This window comes from Embiotoca jacksoni, unplaced genomic scaffold (assembly GCF_022577435.1).
Source record: "Embiotoca jacksoni isolate LCO1_2020_lvr unplaced genomic scaffold, fEmbJac1.0.p SCAF_11, whole genome shotgun sequence".
In the NCBI taxonomy this organism is placed as follows: domain Eukaryota; kingdom Metazoa; phylum Chordata; class Actinopteri; family Embiotocidae; genus Embiotoca; species Embiotoca jacksoni.
The window spans coordinates 9,711,609-9,729,472 of NW_027185241.1; the positions used below are offsets into that span (position 1 = coordinate 9,711,609).

Here is a 17,864-nt window from a genome sequence, read left to right on the forward strand (position 1 = left end):
ACTCTAAAGTCTAATTAGCTTCAAAATGGAAATTGGGTACCACCAAGACACTGAAAATCTTGTACTACATGTTTGTCAGTCCTAAGAGAAATACGCCTATAATTTGTAATTATAAAACATGGGTGAAAATGCTTAATCAAGGCGCAAGAATGTGATTCATTCACTGTAGCAAAACCTATTTTTAGCTGTGAATGAAAGCCTTATCCTTCACAATAGAGGACTGTTGTCTGTGTCCGTTAATCTGCATCTAGTGAATACAGCAATCTACTACTAAACACCCCAAAGCCTTCTGATGAAAGCACATTCTACTGTTTGAATTTTTCAAAACATTACCAACTTATTTTGGTTAAATTAAGAGTAATAATGTGTTTAAATTTCAAATAGTGCTCAATGCTATTGAAAAAGGTTTGAAATATGTGACTCAGCTTTAACAAGTCTAACCTGCTTGCAGCTCTGTCAGGCTCTGTGTGCATAGCAGTGCTTGATAGTGTGTACCTTATTCATCCTCTTGGCTCTTCTGTTAGCAGACTAATATTTACTAAATAGCTTAAAATACAAAGTTTAAGATGATGATAATTATTTTTGTTTTGCAGGTATTTGGTCCAAAACCAAAATACTGAACATTTAAAAATTTTGACCTGATGATGGTGGTCGAGGAAGAGTCTCCGGTCTATATTGTCTGGAAGAAACCATGAACGATGGTGCAGTCCACAGAGACTCTGCACATGTTCACCTTCAATCTGCTATCACCATGTAGCTAGGTTTAGGAAAACAAAACCATGTGGTTTGGGTTAGACAACAAAACTACTATGTTAGTGTTAGAAAAAGATTTCCACATCGCGTTCTCACGGACCCGAACCTGGGTCTCTTTGAGTAAAAGTCCTGGGTTTGCCTCCCTACTAGGAATTTTAAAAAACACTTTGGTACTGTCAAATGACCCTGTTATTTGTTGTGTGTATATTTGTATGTATCTTTTTATTGTAAAGAAAGCCCAGCTACTTATTACCCATCCTGCTCCATTTTCCTCTATCATCCCCAACCTTTCTGGCCCGTAATATCCAATTGACCATCTTTATCAGGTAAACTTTGCGCTTGGTTAGCTGACCAATTTGCCATTTAAACAAGATTAGAAACTTGGCAGATCCTTTCCTTGGTTCTGCTGCAAAGACGACAACGCTCACAAATGTTTGTGTAGCTCTGTCCTGGCTGTGCTTCAGGTTGGAAAAAAAATAAATAACGTGATCTAGAACTTTTAAGAAAAATAGACATCATGTTTTTAATTGAACTTGACAAGATGTGTATTAAAGTATGAATGTACTGTAATACAATTGCCTGGCTTTATTGTTAAAGCTATATTATTCAGTCTAATAAAGTAATTAAAGGTCTGTATGATCATAACACACATTATCAAATAAAGAAAGCAAATGGAAACAGTACGAACTTAAAACAAGTATGGTCAATAACAACATTCACTGGAATTAAAGAACCTGCATGACACACTCAGAAGCTGTTTAAACACAGTCTTAGAAGATGCTTCTTAGACTCCTTATTATTACATTAAATGATTTTCCCTTTTCAGTGTTTTAAAAAAAATAATCTGACCAGTCAGCTCAAAGCAATTTGTAAATAAAGACATCAAATAGCACAAAATGCATTTATATCCAGCAACTAATGCTTCTTAAAAGCCTTCTCACCATTTCATAAATAGAAGTAACGCACACTACATCACCTACAAAGACACTGTGGTATTCACACAGCAGAGCAAAGAGTCTCTAGTAGCTTTTGTGATGTCAGTCTGTTGCGTGATGTTTATGAGATGCTGGATTGGCGACCAGCACGAGGAAAAAGGGAGTTTATGCTCCAAACTGGGTCAAAAACAAGCATATGTACAATATTTCTTATTAGGGGTTATCATCAGAGGAAGATCTAATCTGGTCTCAGATCTTCCTTGAGATTGGGAGTGCAGCCTTGCTGGGCTGGAGATCAGGGCATCGGGCTCCTGATGGACTGCTATTGATTGGGGGGAACGTGGCGATACAGTTGCAGTCGCTCAGCATTGATTTTCTGCAAGTGCAGTAGTGAAGAGCAGGCAGAACGAGAGAGCTGGACCAGGGGGAGCTGCCAGGTTATCATCTCAAATATCCGGAAGTTTTTTTTTTCTTCTTCTTCTTTGTGGCACTGACCTTCTCTGACTCAAAGAGATATATCTCTTTAGACATGAGCTCAGCAGCTACTCTAGACAGACTGTTTCAGCAGCTTCAGCAGTGTTTTCCTGTGCTTATCTTACAATACACTTAACCAATTAAAAGATCCAATTCAGCTCTGTCAATGACAAACCCAGTCAGTCAGACATTCGCTCAGGGGAAAATGTAACCCCTTTTGTCAGAGGATTTAATAGTCGATATTGTAAAACTAGAAATAAAAGAGTTAGAAGTGAACCATGTGGTGTCTGGAACCATTTTCCATATTGTTTCCATTCATTTCTCCATGCTGTGATTATTAACTTGTAGGGACTTGCAGGCACTTCAAACCCGTTTGCGACGGGTAAATTATAACAGTGAAGATGTCAGCAAGCCAAAACTGTAGACCGGTTGCAAAATGAAATTGTTTTAGAGAGGTTTGTAAAATAACAACCAAGAAGACAAATGGTGTGAAAATATTCACAAGAAAAGGGAAAAAGTCAATTACATATAGCCTTTAAAAAAAACCTAATATATTTAAAGCAGGTTATGTTTGCCAAATAACTGTAAAAATGATTTACAGCCCATGGCCCTGAAAGTGATTCAGAAAAAAAGATTAATTATGTTAATTGTGATGGATCACCTGTCTCAAACAACTTTGCCAGCATCTTCTCATTGATATTCAAACAATTTCAATGAATGAAAAAACTGTTTCCATTAAGGTCTGTAAATGCATTCATAAATCTTCAAAAACTCTGGTCTGTTTTGGGAAATGGTCAGCAGTAATGAAAAGTAGATCCGTAATTTGTAAGAAATCTGCTAAGACATGCAAAAACACAAACTCCTCTTAGCGTAATTATAATGCATAGACTGCTCAGGGCTTATTATATTTATTGTGCATTTACTCAGAGGGTTTCATATATTTATTTTATTCAGTATGAATTTTAATTAGGACTTCAAACACTTTAGCTCCGTTCGGCCAAGGCAGGGCTTTCCTTTGATCAAGCGTCACTCTCCCATATTTCTTCTCCTCTATTTCTTCCCTTTGGGCAACTTCCTTTTAATTGGCTCAGCGTCGCTCGTCTTGTCTGTCGTCAGCGGGTCTATCTCTGTCTGTCAGCGCAGATGAAAGGATATGAGCTTTGGGCTCCAGGGAGCAGGGTGTCTTTTTGGAGAGTTTCAGGGTTAGACAGTAAACATTATGGTATTTTCTTTGCCATGAACGTTACTGTCAAACGTTGTACCCAGAAACCCCACATCGTTTTACTTCACATGACCTGCAGGAGCCGATACATCTTCGGTAAACATGTCATTTTTTTTAGATGACTCAGGCATCCAGTGGAACATGAAACATTTTTGTAGTTCTTCACGGTACTTGAGGGCTCCCTGCTGTCATGTTTTCTGGAAAATCTTGGTTTGTCTGTTGAGGTAGAAGGAGTCCTTGTTTGTGGTGTTTACAGAGCTTTTTCCTCCCCTGCCTAACCCCTCCCCTCCTTTATTCCTCCCTGGGCTCTCTCTGTCCTGTGTGTTAATGTAGTGAAGTGGCGCATCGGTCAATGAGCTTGTATTAACACCTGACTCCCAGCCCGTGCTGCTGTTTGTTCCTCTATGTGGGGTCCCCTGGGCCCTTCCCCCAGGCAGAGGCAACATATCCCACGATCAATAACAACATCCTAGAAGGCCGCTGAAGGAAGGGTATGAGAGGGGGAAAGAGGGAGCAATGTTCTACATACTCTTGTATATTTTTGCTTTACTTTTCATCCACTCTTTATTCCTTCTTTTCTCATATGTACTGTCCGCAAACAAGGAGCACAGGCCATCAGTGGATAAGCTTTATATAGTCCCCTTTTGTCATTGTGTCTTCACTGAATGTTAGGATTGCCATTGTTGTGTTGAAGCTAGCAGTGTGCACTGCAGCCAATTCTCCTGTGCATTTGCCTCCTCGTCCTTCCTCCATATTCTCGCTCCTCTGTTTCGATCTTCCACTCACACTCTTGGTCTAATGTTGGATAGTGCTAGAATGCATTTAGGAGTTATCTGTCTGTGGTGTTCAGACATTCTCCGCTGCTGTGTTTGTGTTGACCTGTCCTCTTCTCTTTCTGCGCTCTAGGCTCTGGCCACGGCCGAGCCGCAGATCGTCATGTTCTGTGGTCGCCAGCTCCTGCACATGAACACACAGACGGGCCAGTGGGAGCCGGATTCTCAGGGCCGCCAGGACTGCTTCAAAGATCCCAACGAAATCCTGTCCTACTGTCAGGAGGTATGGATCTGAATTTAGCAGGGGAATTAACATAAACCTGAACTGGTCTCATTAAGACCAGCTTGGACCACTATTAACAGCAGCCTTTTTAAAAATCTGAATGTTGATTTTGAAATGAAAGAAAACACAGGCAGTCAAGAAGTTTCATCTTCTCTCTCTTTAATTTGATTTGTCTAACACCTGTCCTTTAAAATCTATATATTTAACTATATATAGTGGTGATGGTGGTCTGTTGGAATATTACAATATTTCATTTGTGCCACCATCCACCTTTCCCTCCCTTGTTACCTACTACTGGATGTGAACTCTTCCACCTCAGGTGTAGAGTTAGTTATCAGCTGTACACATACTCTCCACACACTCCACCTTCAGAAATAGTACTTTGACGTACCACAGGAAAGGCAGCCAAGCGCCATCTGGGGGCCGAAATAGACACAGCAGACAGCTGCCATGAGCCTGAATGGCCGGTAATGCGATTAGCTGAGACATTATGTATCTGCGATGGCTTGAACTAAGCCCTCCTTTTTTCCTTGGAGAAAGTTTGCATTCAGACTGTGGGCCAGCTACATCTCTCACTATTAATTCTTATTATGAGTTTGCAATTCAAGTGATTGGCCTAAATCCTAAATGGAGATTGTGTGAAATAAAAATATTGAAAGACAAGAATGTTCATTGAAATAATAGTTTTAGTACGCCCCATCTAATGTGGCTTCAGACAAATGCCTTACACAGCCTCAGGTTGTACAAAAATACGCTGCATGACTCTTTCCCTTGCAAGTCTTCTCCCCACTGACCGCTCTCCCTCTTCTTCTTCCCTCATCCTGCTGCTTCTCCCAACGAAACCCTGAACCTCCTCTAACCAATTTGTCCCCTATCCACTGCTCCTCCTGTCTTCAACCCCTCCGTTCTCTCCATCCACCCATCTGTTTCTGTGTCTCTGTCATCTCTGCATGGACCTGTGCATCCAGATGTACCCTGCGCTTCCAATCTCCCACATAGAGGAGTCAAAAAGACCTGTCACCATCCCAGCCTGGTGTAAGAAAAGCTGGGGCCACTGTCAGACTCACCCCTTCATAGTGCTGCCCTACCGCTGTTTGGGTAAGAACAACACACCTCACTGCCATTAGATAATTATACAATAACAAGGATACATTGATTTAGATCTCCAGCATGTACTTTGTATTCACTCATGTTTGGGGCTGGGTACCAAACTTCAATACTCATACTATCTACTATCAAAAAATGCCTCGTCATTCTGCACCAAATTTCAATACCAAGGCTGCATCCACACAAACACATTCTCATTTTAAAAGCATAACTTTTGCTGCATTTACGCAGGAACAAATCACATCAGAGTCAGTGAGCTGCAGCATTTACTGTATAAAGCCTCTATTTGTACATAGATAAAATGACTCCGTTTTAGATTTGGTAAATCTTACACTGGAGCACCTTATTTCACTCTTTTTTGTGGCCACATATCTGTCTGAGTTATGTGCACTGTGGTAACTGGAGTCTTCTAGCAAGCATCTACCAACAAAATATGAGGCGTTAAGGGAACATTAGAAAATTGCTGTGTCTAGCAATAGCTTCTATGTAAGGAGTTTAGGGAACATCTGCTTAAAAGCTATAATTGTTATTTTCTTGTTCAAAAATGGATTGTATAAAATTGGTGTTGTATAAAAAGTTTCGTATAAGAACTGGTATCAAAGAAGAGGTATCAGTACTGGAATGGAAGATATTTGAATGATACTCAGCCCTTATTTAAGTTTAGTGTTCTAGAAAAGACATAAGAATTAAAGAAACACCCTTCACATAATATTTCTAGAATTACTTTTTGCGTAAAGTTACACTTTTATCTATTTATTTGTTGGCATTGAGCCTTCATTTTAAAGAAGAGAAAACTAACCATGACTGTGTATGAAAACAGATATATACATGAATCTGTTCATGCATATGCAGCTAATACATCAGGTGACAATATACAACGCATCCGGAAAGTATTCACAGCGCTTCACTTTTTCCACATTTTGTTATATTACAGCCTTATTCCAAAATGGATTAAATTCATTTTTTCCCTCAAAATTCTACACACAATACCCCGTAATGACAATGTGAAATAAAAAAAAATTAAATTTTTGAAAATCTATTAAAAATGAAAAACAAAAAAAAAAAAAAAAAAAAAATCACATGTACATAAGTATTCACAGCCTTTGCCATTACACTCAAAATTGAGCTCAGGTGCATCCTGTTTCCACTGATCATCCTTGAGATGTTTCTACAGCTTGATTGGAGTCCACCTGTGGTAAATTCAGTTGATTGGACATGATTTGGAAAGACACACACAGTCTATATAAGGTCCCACAGTTGAAAATGCATGTCAGAGCACAAACCAAGCCATGAAGTCCAAAGAATTGTCTGTAGACCCCCGAGACAGGATTGTATCGAGGCACAGATCTGGGGAAGGGTACAGAAAAGTTTCTGCAGCATTGAATGTCCCAATGAGCACAGTGGCCTCCATCATCCGTAAATGGAAGAAGTTTGGAACCACCAGGACTCTTCCTAGAGTTGGCCGCCCGGCCAAACTGAACGATCAGGGGAGAAGGGCCTTAGTCAGGGAGGTGACCAAGAACCCGATGGTCACTGTGACAGAGCTCCAACGTTGCTTTGTGAAGAGATGAGAACCTTCCAGAAGGACAACCATCTCTGCAGCACTCCACCAAGCAGGCCTGTATGGTAGAGTGGCCAGCCGGAAGCCACTCCTCAGTAAAAGGCTCATGACAGCCCACCTGGAGTTTACCAAAAGGCACCTGAAGGACTGTCAGACCATGAGAAACTAAATGCTCTGGTCTGATGAAACAAAGATTGAGCTCTTTGGCCTGAATGCCAAGCGTCATGTTTGGAGGAAACCAGGCACCGCTCATCACCTGGCCAATACCATCTCTACGGTGAAGCATGGTGGTGGCAGCATCATGCTGTGGGGATGTTTTTCAGCGGCAGGAACTGGGAGACTAGTCAGGATGGAGGGAAAGATGAATGCAGCAATGTACAGAGACATCCTTGACGAAAACCTTCTCCAGAGCGCTCTGGACCTCAGACTGGGGCGAAGGTTCATCTTCCAACAGGACAACAACCCGAAGCACACAGCCAAGATAACAAAGGAATGGCTTTGGGACAACTCTGTGAATGTCTTTGAGAGGCCCAGGCAGAGCCCAGACTTGAACCCGATTGAACATCTCTGGAGAGATTTGAAAATGGCTCCCCAAATGGCTCCCCATCCAACCTGATGGAGCTTGAGAGGTCCTGCAAAGAAGAATGGGAGAAACTGCCCAAGAATAGGTCTGCCAAGCTTATAGCATCATACTCAAAAAGACTTGAGGCTGTAATTTCTGCCAAAGGTGCTTCAACAAAGTATTGAGCAAAGGCTGTGGATACTTATGTACATGTTATATTTTCGTTCTTTATTTTTAATAGATTTGCAAAAATTTTAAACAAACTATTTTCACTTTGTCATTATGGGATATTGCGTATAGAATTTTGAGGAAAAAAATGAATTTAATCCATTTTGGAATAAAGCTGTAACATAACAAAATGTGTAAAAAGTGAAGCGCTGTGAATACTTTCCGGATGCACTGTAAGCATGATTTTAAATATTTTGTTAATCGGTTTACATGTTGCATTACATTGATTGTGCATCTCTCTCAGTGCCACTGCTTTTAAAATGTGTTACTATTAGAACTACATAGTGGCAGTGATTAAAAAGACTTGGGATGTGCAGTTCAATACTCTCACAGCATCACTATTGTAGAGAGGCCAAGCCTGCTAAATGCCACTAGGGGGCCAGAGAGGCCAACAATGGATGAGTGAATGAATGAATGAGTAATGAACATTGGGTCACTGGGTTTATCAAACACAGCGCTGACAAACTGACTGCACCTTCTTTCTGTTCTAACAGTACTATGAGTGAACACTGTCCTTTAAGCATGAGCCTTTAAGACTTGTATGTAATAAAGGAGCAGTATGAAGAACAGATTTTAAAGTAATAAAAAAATATATAAATTGTAAAAACAGTTCATTTCTGTTCGCATTTATGATCTCTATTAAATATTTCACATACATTTTAAACCGTACATTTTCACTTTGTGTCGTAACTGTCTGTTCAAAGTGCTTGAATATTACACATTTATGCTCTCTGTCAGTCCTAATTTACAGAGCCCTATCCCCATCTGTTTCATGTATTCTCTGTACTGCACATTTTGTGTTCGTTCATTCAGTCCTTACTCAAGCATGTTTAATGTTACAAGTGCAGAAGCGAGATCTTGTTAAATCGGAAGTTTAACTCATATAATCCTCCCACTGCTTGGAAATTCTCATGCACTGATCTCATCTTTCCTGCCCTCCTGCTGCAGAGGGCGAGTACGTGAGGGAGTCCCTGCTGGTGCCCGACCGATGCCGTTTCCTCCACCAGGAGCAGATGGATACTTGCGAGAGCTACGTGTACTGGCAAAACATTGCTAAGGAGGTGAGAGGGGAGTTTAAAATTGAAAAAGAATAACCCCAGAAATACAACAGCACTAAATACAATAAATACAACAGCACTATACCCGACGTACATATCAAGTGTGGAAAGGAAAAAGGTACACTTTTACACTGTCTTTGGCTGTGCACTCGAGGAAACAATGGTGCGAAGTGAGGTGGTGTATATAGGACGTATTATTGCTACAAATACCTAAAGGCTAATTTAGACTCCGCAACAATGAAAAATTACAGGCCAATATCAAACCTCCCATTTTTAAGTAAAATAATTGAAAAGGCGGTTTTTCAACAGCTGAATAACTTCTTGGCCGTAAATAAGTGTTTTGATGTCTTCCAGTCAGGCTTTCAACAGCACCACAGTACTGAAACTGCTCTTGTTAAGGTTTCCAATGACATCCACTTAAACACAGACAGTGGCAGAATTTCAGTCTTAGTATTACGGGATCTCAGTGCTGCATTCGACACGGTCAACCATGACATACTACTAGACAGACAAAAAATCTGGGTGGGACTCTCTGGCACAGCACTAAACTGGTTTGAATCCTACTTGAAGGGCCGAGAATACTTTGTGTCTGTAGCTAATTACACATCAGAGAGGACTAAAATGACATGTGGTGTTCCCCAAGGTTCAATTCTGGGGCCTCTTCTGTTCAACATCTACATGCTTCCACTGGCTCAGATTATGGAAAGAAACAAAGTGTGTTTTCATAATTATGCAGACGACACACAAATCTACATAACTATATCGCCAGGGGACTATAATCCCATACAAGGGTTGGGTAAATGCATTGAACAAATCAACAACTGGATGTGCCACAATTTTCTTCAATTAAACAAAGATAAAACGGAAGTAATTGTTTTTGGGGCCAAGGAAGAACGATTGAAAGTCAGCGCTCAGCTTCAATCACTGATGTTAAAAAACACAAACCAAGCCAGAAATCTAGGTGTAGTTATGAATTCAGACCTCAATCTGAGCAGCCATATCTAGACAATTACAAAATCAGCCTACTATCACCTGAAGAATATATCAAGGATTAGAGGACTTATGTCTCAACAGGATTTGGAAAAACTTGTCCATGCATTCATCTTCAGTAGACTCCACTATTGTAACGGTGTTCACAGGTCTCTGTAAAAAGTCAATCAGAACGCTGCAGCTGATTCAGAACGCTGCAGCTCGAGTCCTCACTAAGACCAGGAAAGTGGATCACATCACTCCAGTTCTGAAGTCTTTACACTGGCTGCCTGTCCAACAAAGAATTGACTTAAAATCCTGCTGTTGGTTTATAAAGCACTGAATGGTTTAGGGCCAAAATACATTTGTGATCTGCTGCAACCTTATGAACCATCCCCACCCCTCAGGTCGTCTGGGACGAGTCTCCTTTCTGTCCCCAGAGTCAGAACTAAACATGGGAGATGCAGCGTTCAGTTTTTCTGCTCCACATATCTGGAACAAACTCCCAGAAAGCTGCAGGTCTGCTGAGACTCTCAGCTGCTTCATATCAAGATTGAAGACTTTTCTGTTTGCTGCTGCCTTCAATTGAACCAGACTCAAGGATGTTGATCAATTTCCTGCATTTCTGCATTTTATTACTGTATTTTATTTCTTAAATTGCTCTGCAACTTTTATTCTATTTTTAGCTTGTTTAATGTTTTAATGACTGTTTTTAATATTTCGATCAATGTTCTTATTTTTTTTTAAATTTGCTTTTCCTTTGCCTGATGTTTTGATGCTTTTAATGGTTTTATGTGAAGCACTTTGAATTGCCTTGCTGTTGAAATGTGCTATACAAATAAACGTGCCTTGCCTTGCCTTACAGATCCTAAGGTTTTCATACAAGGTTTATATCCAGACATTAAATATTTCAATGGACATTATACATTGAGTTTTTAACTCAATAGCAAACATTTGTGGGCACTACCTTCACAATATTTATGAATCACATCCTAAATTTCACTCTCTCTCTCTCTTGAATGTTTCTTTGTTTGTATCAGGAATGCACTGTGGACAATCTGGAGCTCCACAGCTACGGGATGCTGTTACCATGTGGCGACCATTTCCGGGGTGTTGAATATGTGTGCTGCCCGGGCCGAGGGAGTTCTAGCGGTAAAGGAGAGACAGATGAGAGAGATGTCCCTGCTGGTCCTCAGACATCGCAGACCAGTGGAAAACTCAACTCTGTGTAAGATAATTTCTTACACACTTGACCACACGGAGATGTTCACAGTAGGAGGCCCTAGTTTGTTATTAATATTAATATTCATCAGAGTAACAACTCCCTGCTTTTCCACAGCACCAAAGTGACAGCTCCCACTCCGAGCCCCTCTCCTGACACAGATGTAGACGAGGCCGACATGGAAGAGGAGGATGATGAAGTGGTGGAGGAAGAGGAGGAGGAAGAGGAGGAAGAAGTTGATGAGGAGGAGGCAGAGGAAGAGGAGGAAGAGGAGGTGATAGCTGTGAAAGATCCAGAGGAGTATGAATACCCTATTGACTCAGGTCCCTACCAGACATCAGACTATTTGGACTCCTACTATGAGAAAAGCCACAAACCCACCCCCTCTGCACCTCTGATGAAGGGAGACAGCTGTGAGTCTTCTTCATTTTTTTTTTCTGTTTATAAACAAAATTTTGGCCTGCTGGGAGTGTTTATCTCCCAGCACTTGCATCTACTTTGTTGAGAGTTCTGCCACTCATGTTTGGGGCAGAAGACAGTTTGGTAGTTTTAATTACAGACTCTGTTGCTCCTGAGTCGACTAAAAACAGTCTGACCAGACACGTTTAGTATCTAATTGTTGTTTGTCAGTGTGTGTGTATTGGTGATAGAGTTCCTACTGTCCTCTTTAATCCGACACCACACACCGTCAATCCCCCAGGGTGCTTTCATACTGGAGCTCAGGGTAGTTGGGGTCGAGGTGTCCTGTTTTTTGTTGAAGTTGTAACACACAAAAGCCATTCAGGGTGTTGTGCATTTCATCTCTGTCCCTCTGTCCTCCTCCTTGGCCACACCCACGTCCGCAAGCCTGAGCTTGAGCAGCCTGAGGCAAGCTCGGAGCAGAGCCATCTGGTGTTTAATGCTCCAGTCTCTCTTAGTGGACTGCAGGCTGAGGATTTACCCTCAGCTCTTGGTCTTTGGTCTCTGTGCCTGCTACTCTGGAATCCCATTACACAAGTCTGAATTGATAAAAAACGAAGGCATCAGCAAGTAGTCACTTCTCAGCAGACTGTTCTCTTCTCCCCTACCTGGTCTTCTGGTTATGCAATGCACATGCTCAATTAAGGAACTGAAATAGATCACGATGTCTACTCAGTTTTTACCCTTAATATCCTAAATGTTTTAAATTATCAACAACTTTCTCAACTTTGACAAGCCAAGTACCCGATCGAACCTCTCTAAGAGATCACTCAGTGACTTCGTGTTGTCTCTGGTGCTCCCCTTCTCCCCCACTTGACCTGGGTTATGAAGCTGTCGTCGGGGGAGGTATTGGAGCTTGTCAGAAGTCCCACATTCCCGCCTGCATGCGTCCTTTTTCCTTCAGCGATGAGCTTGACACTGGTCATGTTCAGCAACACATCCCCGTCGCCAAATTGTTGTAGAAATTCTGAAACAAACATTTACACAAGCGTTTTCTTTTTTGTCTTTTATTACAATTGACCCAGATTGCAGAATACTCTCAATTTATTCTCTATCACTGCACCCCACAGCAATATCAGGGATTTGGGAAAGGCAAGCTGCCAGGTTAACACAAAGCACAAACCGTCTCTTACCGTATGAATGCGTCCTTGATTCTGCAAAGAAGCTCCAAATTCTCAAGTGTGGATGCTTCACACACATCGTTTAAGAAAGTGGATAAACGAATTTTCAATTACATTTCAAAGAAAATTAATGTTAATTTATGTTTTACAAAGAGAGGATTAGGTTCAATTAATCCTCAAACATTATACATTGTCTCATCCATAGTTTTATAGGCTGTTCTAATTACATTTAAAATAACACTGAAAGCATGTTTATCTTCAGAACTGGAATTAAGTATGTCATCTCTAAACTAATGAGATTGGTATTTTCATTTTACTTTTCAATAATCTTCTTAACTTTTTTCAGTGTTACTGTTGAAAGCTTAAGAATCTATTGTAATGAATAAATAACATTTTGTATATTTCCCTGGTATTATGGTGGAGTTATAGATCATTATAATTATCAATTTTACATTTGGAGTCTTTCCTGGTCAAAGCAGATGTTGCTTTCCATTGTTGCTTGCTTAATTTTTTTTTCCACTCCTCTCCATGTGGTGTAAAAGTGCATTTCTTGTGCTGCTGTCTGAATACCTAAGCTCTCCTTGTAGTCACATGGTAACTGCTCTCTAGCTCCTGCAGCGTGACTAACTACCGGTTTCCTGTCTTTTTCATCTAGTGACTACACCTCGGCCCACAGATGGCGTCGATGTTTATTTTGAGAAACCTGTGGATGACACTGAGCATGCCAACTTCCTGCGTGCCAAAACAGACCTGGAGGAGCGCAGAATGAAGCGCATCAATGAGGTAAATTTCACAGGGCTGAGAACAGGCTAATAGCCTGTTAGCTGGCAAGTCACACTTTTGACAGGTGATTCATTAATCTGCGATGAGACTTGCTCTCTTTGTCTAATCTAATTCTCAGAGTGACAGGGGACATTGGCCTGAACATGTTTCACATGCATTCAAGGGAGCAAATAAAAAAGGCAATTTCTCATATTTGTTTAATATATATATATAATATTTTATTGGACGTAGAATCCCTTTTTAATTTCAATAGAACAGAACCTGGAATAGTAAACAGAATAGTCAAAGGATTAAGTCTTAACAGTTGATGATCCCAGTTTCTCAAATATAAAGATTTGTTGCTTGTCTTTGTCATTCATGATCAAAACCGAATATCTTTAGGGGCACGTAAAGCAAGATATTTAAAGAGGAATTATAACAGACATTTTCACTGTTTTCTGACATTTTTAACACAAAATCTATATTAAACAAGACTTTTTTTTTTTTTTTTTTTTCACATTAATCAATGATAAAAATGTAATCTACATCCTTACATCTGGCTATGTTTGCGTATGTGTAATTGGGTATCTTTGCTCACAATCTCAAGATAGCAACAGTACAACTTCAAGATAATCTCTTTGATTTGGTTTTTGCTCTTGTATCACATACCACCAATACAGGGTGTTTTTTTTCTTTTTTTTATCATAACAGTCAAGCCATCCCACTCAACTGTTCTGTGTCTACACTTAGTAGCTTTTTTGCTCAGTTCCATAAGAGAATTAATACCACTCTCCCTTATATACATATATATATCCAATTGATAACGTCTTAATTAATGGACACATAATATATTGACTGTGTCTTTCCATCACTCAGATCATGAAGGAATGGGCAGAGGCAGACAACCAGTCCAAAAATCTGCCAAAGTTAGAGCGACAGGCCCTGAATGAGGTGAGCAGACATTTGTCAACCTGCTTTATTGACTTTGTTCAGTACTTTAAACGTTAATAGTATAACGAGCATTTGCGTCACTCATCCTTGTATCCACTCCCTCACCTTGTCTCGACCAGCACTTCCAGTCTGTGCTGCAGACGCTGGAGGAGCAGGTCGCTGGAGAGAGGCAGAGGCTGGTGGAGAATCATCTTGCCAGAGTCGAGGCCATACTCAACAACAACCGGCGCCTGGCTCTGGAGAACTACCTGGCTGCTGTACAATCCGATCCCCCACAGGTAAATCGATCCTGAAGTGCAAAGGAGGAAGACAAAAAAAACAAAGTTAAACCTGGCAACAATAACAGATCTGCTTTAGATTCAATGTGTCATTCCTCGTACAATAGATGCCTTTAATCTACAAGGTGTTCTTGTTTCTCACTTTGCATCTCAGTAAGGAGTCAAATCATTGAAGAAACCAGATTCTAGCTCAGTTTCAATTGTTAAAATTTGTTTGAAATCCCTTCTTATGTTAAGATCTCCTTTATTTATTTTGCGCACAGAGAAAAAAACATTATTCTGCTCAGCATTGCTTTTACGTTGTTTATCTCCTGCCTTTAGCCTTTATCTCGAAGTCTGGCATTTCCTGACTCTGTCTTCTCTTAAACTTGCAGCCGGAACATGTGCTGCAAGCTCTGAAACGGTACATGGCTGCTGAGCAGAAGGACCGCAGACACACGCTGAGGCATTACCAGCACATTGTGGCAGTCGACCCCCAGAAGGCTGAGCAGATGAAATTCCAGGTGTGTGTGTGTGTGTGTGTGTGTGTGTGTGTGTGTGTGTGTGTGTGTGTGTGTGTGTGAGCGGTATTCGCTTTGGAAAATCTTTTCGCACACATCTGTGCTTTAGAGATGCGAGGCTGCTTTCTGCTGACCATGAAACCTACAGAACATTGTGTGCTGAAAAGTTCGTACATGCTGCAGTTAAGTTAATTACTGAACTCACAGATGTGAAGCAGCTACCAATCTTCTTTTCATTAAAATAAGATCAAAGGCCATCTTTCCTGACTTCAAAAGCAGCTTCATACACATGACTTGATAAAAAAAATCTATCTGAACTTAATTTTTCATTGTGGATTCACTTCAGGAATCAGTTGACGACTTCTCTTTAAACAGCCAAGTTCAACACAGAGAATGCTTGTCTGAGCTCTGTTGGTCCTTTTTTGGGGCAAAAAGCCTAATCAGAATGGATTTTTATATTTCAAGGTGTACACACATCTCCATGTGATTGAGGAGAGGATGAACCAGAGTCTTGCACTGCTGTACAAGGATCCTACGTTGGCTGAGGAACTACACAATGATATTCGTAAGATAAACTACTGTTACAAATCATTTTTTTATCGTTTTTCAAATCTGCTGACCGCTCTGTGCACTCTGCTGTATTTTTTTTTTTATAGATGTTAATGTTGTCAGATATCTGTATTGATGACTCACATTTTTTTACATATCACCAATAGAGGACCTGGTCAAGGCTGAACGAGGAGACATCAGTGAACTCATGACCACCTCCTTCTCCGAGACTCGCACTACTGAGGAGCTTCTGCCAGCTGAGAGCGAGGAGGAAAAGGATGATGAGGAGGAAGAGGAGAGGGCCTTCCAGAACAGGCCTTATCCTCCCCGCATTGGTACATATTCACCTATTACTCATACACACATCCACAAATTTGACATCCTTAAGTTTGTCCTAATTGTGTAAGTGACGTAAAATGATAAACTACTTCTCACAGGTTGATCTCATTAATACTGCGGGGTTTTTTTTCCTATTTTCTCTTTAGAACTTCAGTCTAATAAGAAAGGTGAGCTGGGATTCTGTTGTTGGAATTTTACTGTTTACAATAACTGCAGTGTTTTGTACTTTTGTACAGTTTTTCTCACGGCTAAATGTGCTATTGCATTTTTGTCTCCATCATTATGTTTGCAGAAGATGAATATGATTATACCACATCTGAGAGAGGCCCTACTTATGAATATGAGGAAAAGGTAAGATGATGATCATTGCTGTGATATTTCCACGATCAGCAGACAGTAAGTGTGCTTAGATCATAGACTGTAAACAAAAGTGGATATACTGTAGCGTCCGGGTCTAAAAAATTACGGCAATGAGGAAGTCTCATAAAGTGCAAACGAGAGCTACTAGGGGTTGGCTCCAAAAAGGCTCTGGCTCCATGGAGTCCTATTCAACTTGTCTCATGAAATACAAAGTCAATACATTTTTTCCAAGTGTCATTATGGTTTCATTCATTAAAGTCACTCCTTCTTATTAGTTTTCTGGTGGTCCATCTAAAAACTATTCCATCATTAATTAGATAATAGGCCTCAAAAAAGGGGGTATGCTTGGTGGTGTGTCTGTTTGATTGAAATGGCTGTGGTGCAGACAGGTTACAGCTATAGGTGGTCAGGTGTAGAGTCCTCTGGTTCCCAATTAGATTGAGTCAGATTCACGTCTCACTCCTCCCCAGCTCGTCCAAATATGGTCACTTAGGTCACTTAAGGCTCAGAAATAACAAGATGACAGCCAAAAATGCTGAACTTGAGGCTTCATAGCAGCAGTTCACAAACCAATGGGCGATGTCAGTGTTAGTTACCGCCGCTTGACTTAGATACAGAAATATGTCCTTTTTGTTTGGTCTATTTTTGACATTTCTGTGCCTCTATATTTTCCTGTCTTTCACTAATTCCCTCTCCTCTTAGATCAACACCTCTGCAGAGCTCAAGCAGGTAGTCAAGCCTAATGAGATTGCCAGAGATGAACTGGTGAGAGTATAATCATTCTGCATGAAATTATAATGATCTTTTTATTTTTGCCTCTACATGTTTCTCCTGGTTAATGTCATGCATTTCTTTCTTTCCTTAGCAACCTGACGCCTTGGAGACGTTCAACCGTGGCGCAATGGTGGGGTTGCTTGTGGTGGCCGTGGCTATTGCCATGGTGATGGTAATCAGCCTGCTGCTGGTGCGCAGGAAGCCATACGGCACAATCAGCCATGGCATCATAGAGGTACGACCCCAGCTAGGCTATTAAGCAAAGCGCAGTCTTAAAGGACCACACCTGTGTTTAGCATTTCATAGTTTAACTAAAAATATATACATATACACTGTGCAACACTGTTAACAAAGGTTTTAGAGTCTTTGCTAACCTTCACTGTCTTCCACTGGCTACTTCACCACAATATTGAAATATCAACCCACAGGGATTGATGCGGGTTCCGGAACCAACGCTAACTCAAACCACATTTGTTTACTATTTTTGACTTCAGGACTGTGCTTAAATTCAGCATGCAAATAATTTTAGAAGTTGTTCTAGCTTTGAACTGCCTCACACTCAGACAATGTTAAATAAAGGATACTTTTTGGTGGAAGACCTGCAAGCAAAGCTTTTATTATTTT

The 17,864-nt window shown here is 40.6% G+C and overlaps 1 protein-coding gene across 2 annotated transcripts in view; it reads left to right on the forward strand.

Annotated features, from left to right (window-relative positions):
- Positions 1-17,864, forward strand: part of aplp1 (amyloid beta (A4) precursor-like protein 1) — a 40,076-nt gene that overhangs the window by 18,394 nt on the left and 3,818 nt on the right. For both annotated transcript variants that reach the window (XM_069143050.1, XM_069143051.1), the window contains exons 2-16: positions 4,291-4,440; positions 5,409-5,538; positions 8,847-8,959; positions 10,966-11,153; positions 11,265-11,560; positions 13,383-13,510; positions 14,366-14,440; positions 14,560-14,718; positions 15,093-15,221; positions 15,684-15,783; positions 15,935-16,102; positions 16,253-16,273; positions 16,399-16,457; positions 17,169-17,231; positions 17,332-17,475. In XM_069143050.1, coding sequence (XP_068999151.1) covers positions 4,291-4,440; positions 5,409-5,538; positions 8,847-8,959; positions 10,966-11,153; positions 11,265-11,560; positions 13,383-13,510; positions 14,366-14,440; positions 14,560-14,718; positions 15,093-15,221; positions 15,684-15,783; positions 15,935-16,102; positions 16,253-16,273; positions 16,399-16,457; positions 17,169-17,231; positions 17,332-17,475 — 1,923 coding nt within the window. The remainder of the gene's footprint in view (positions 1-4,290; positions 4,441-5,408; positions 5,539-8,846; positions 8,960-10,965; positions 11,154-11,264; positions 11,561-13,382; positions 13,511-14,365; positions 14,441-14,559; positions 14,719-15,092; positions 15,222-15,683; positions 15,784-15,934; positions 16,103-16,252; positions 16,274-16,398; positions 16,458-17,168; positions 17,232-17,331; positions 17,476-17,864) is intronic.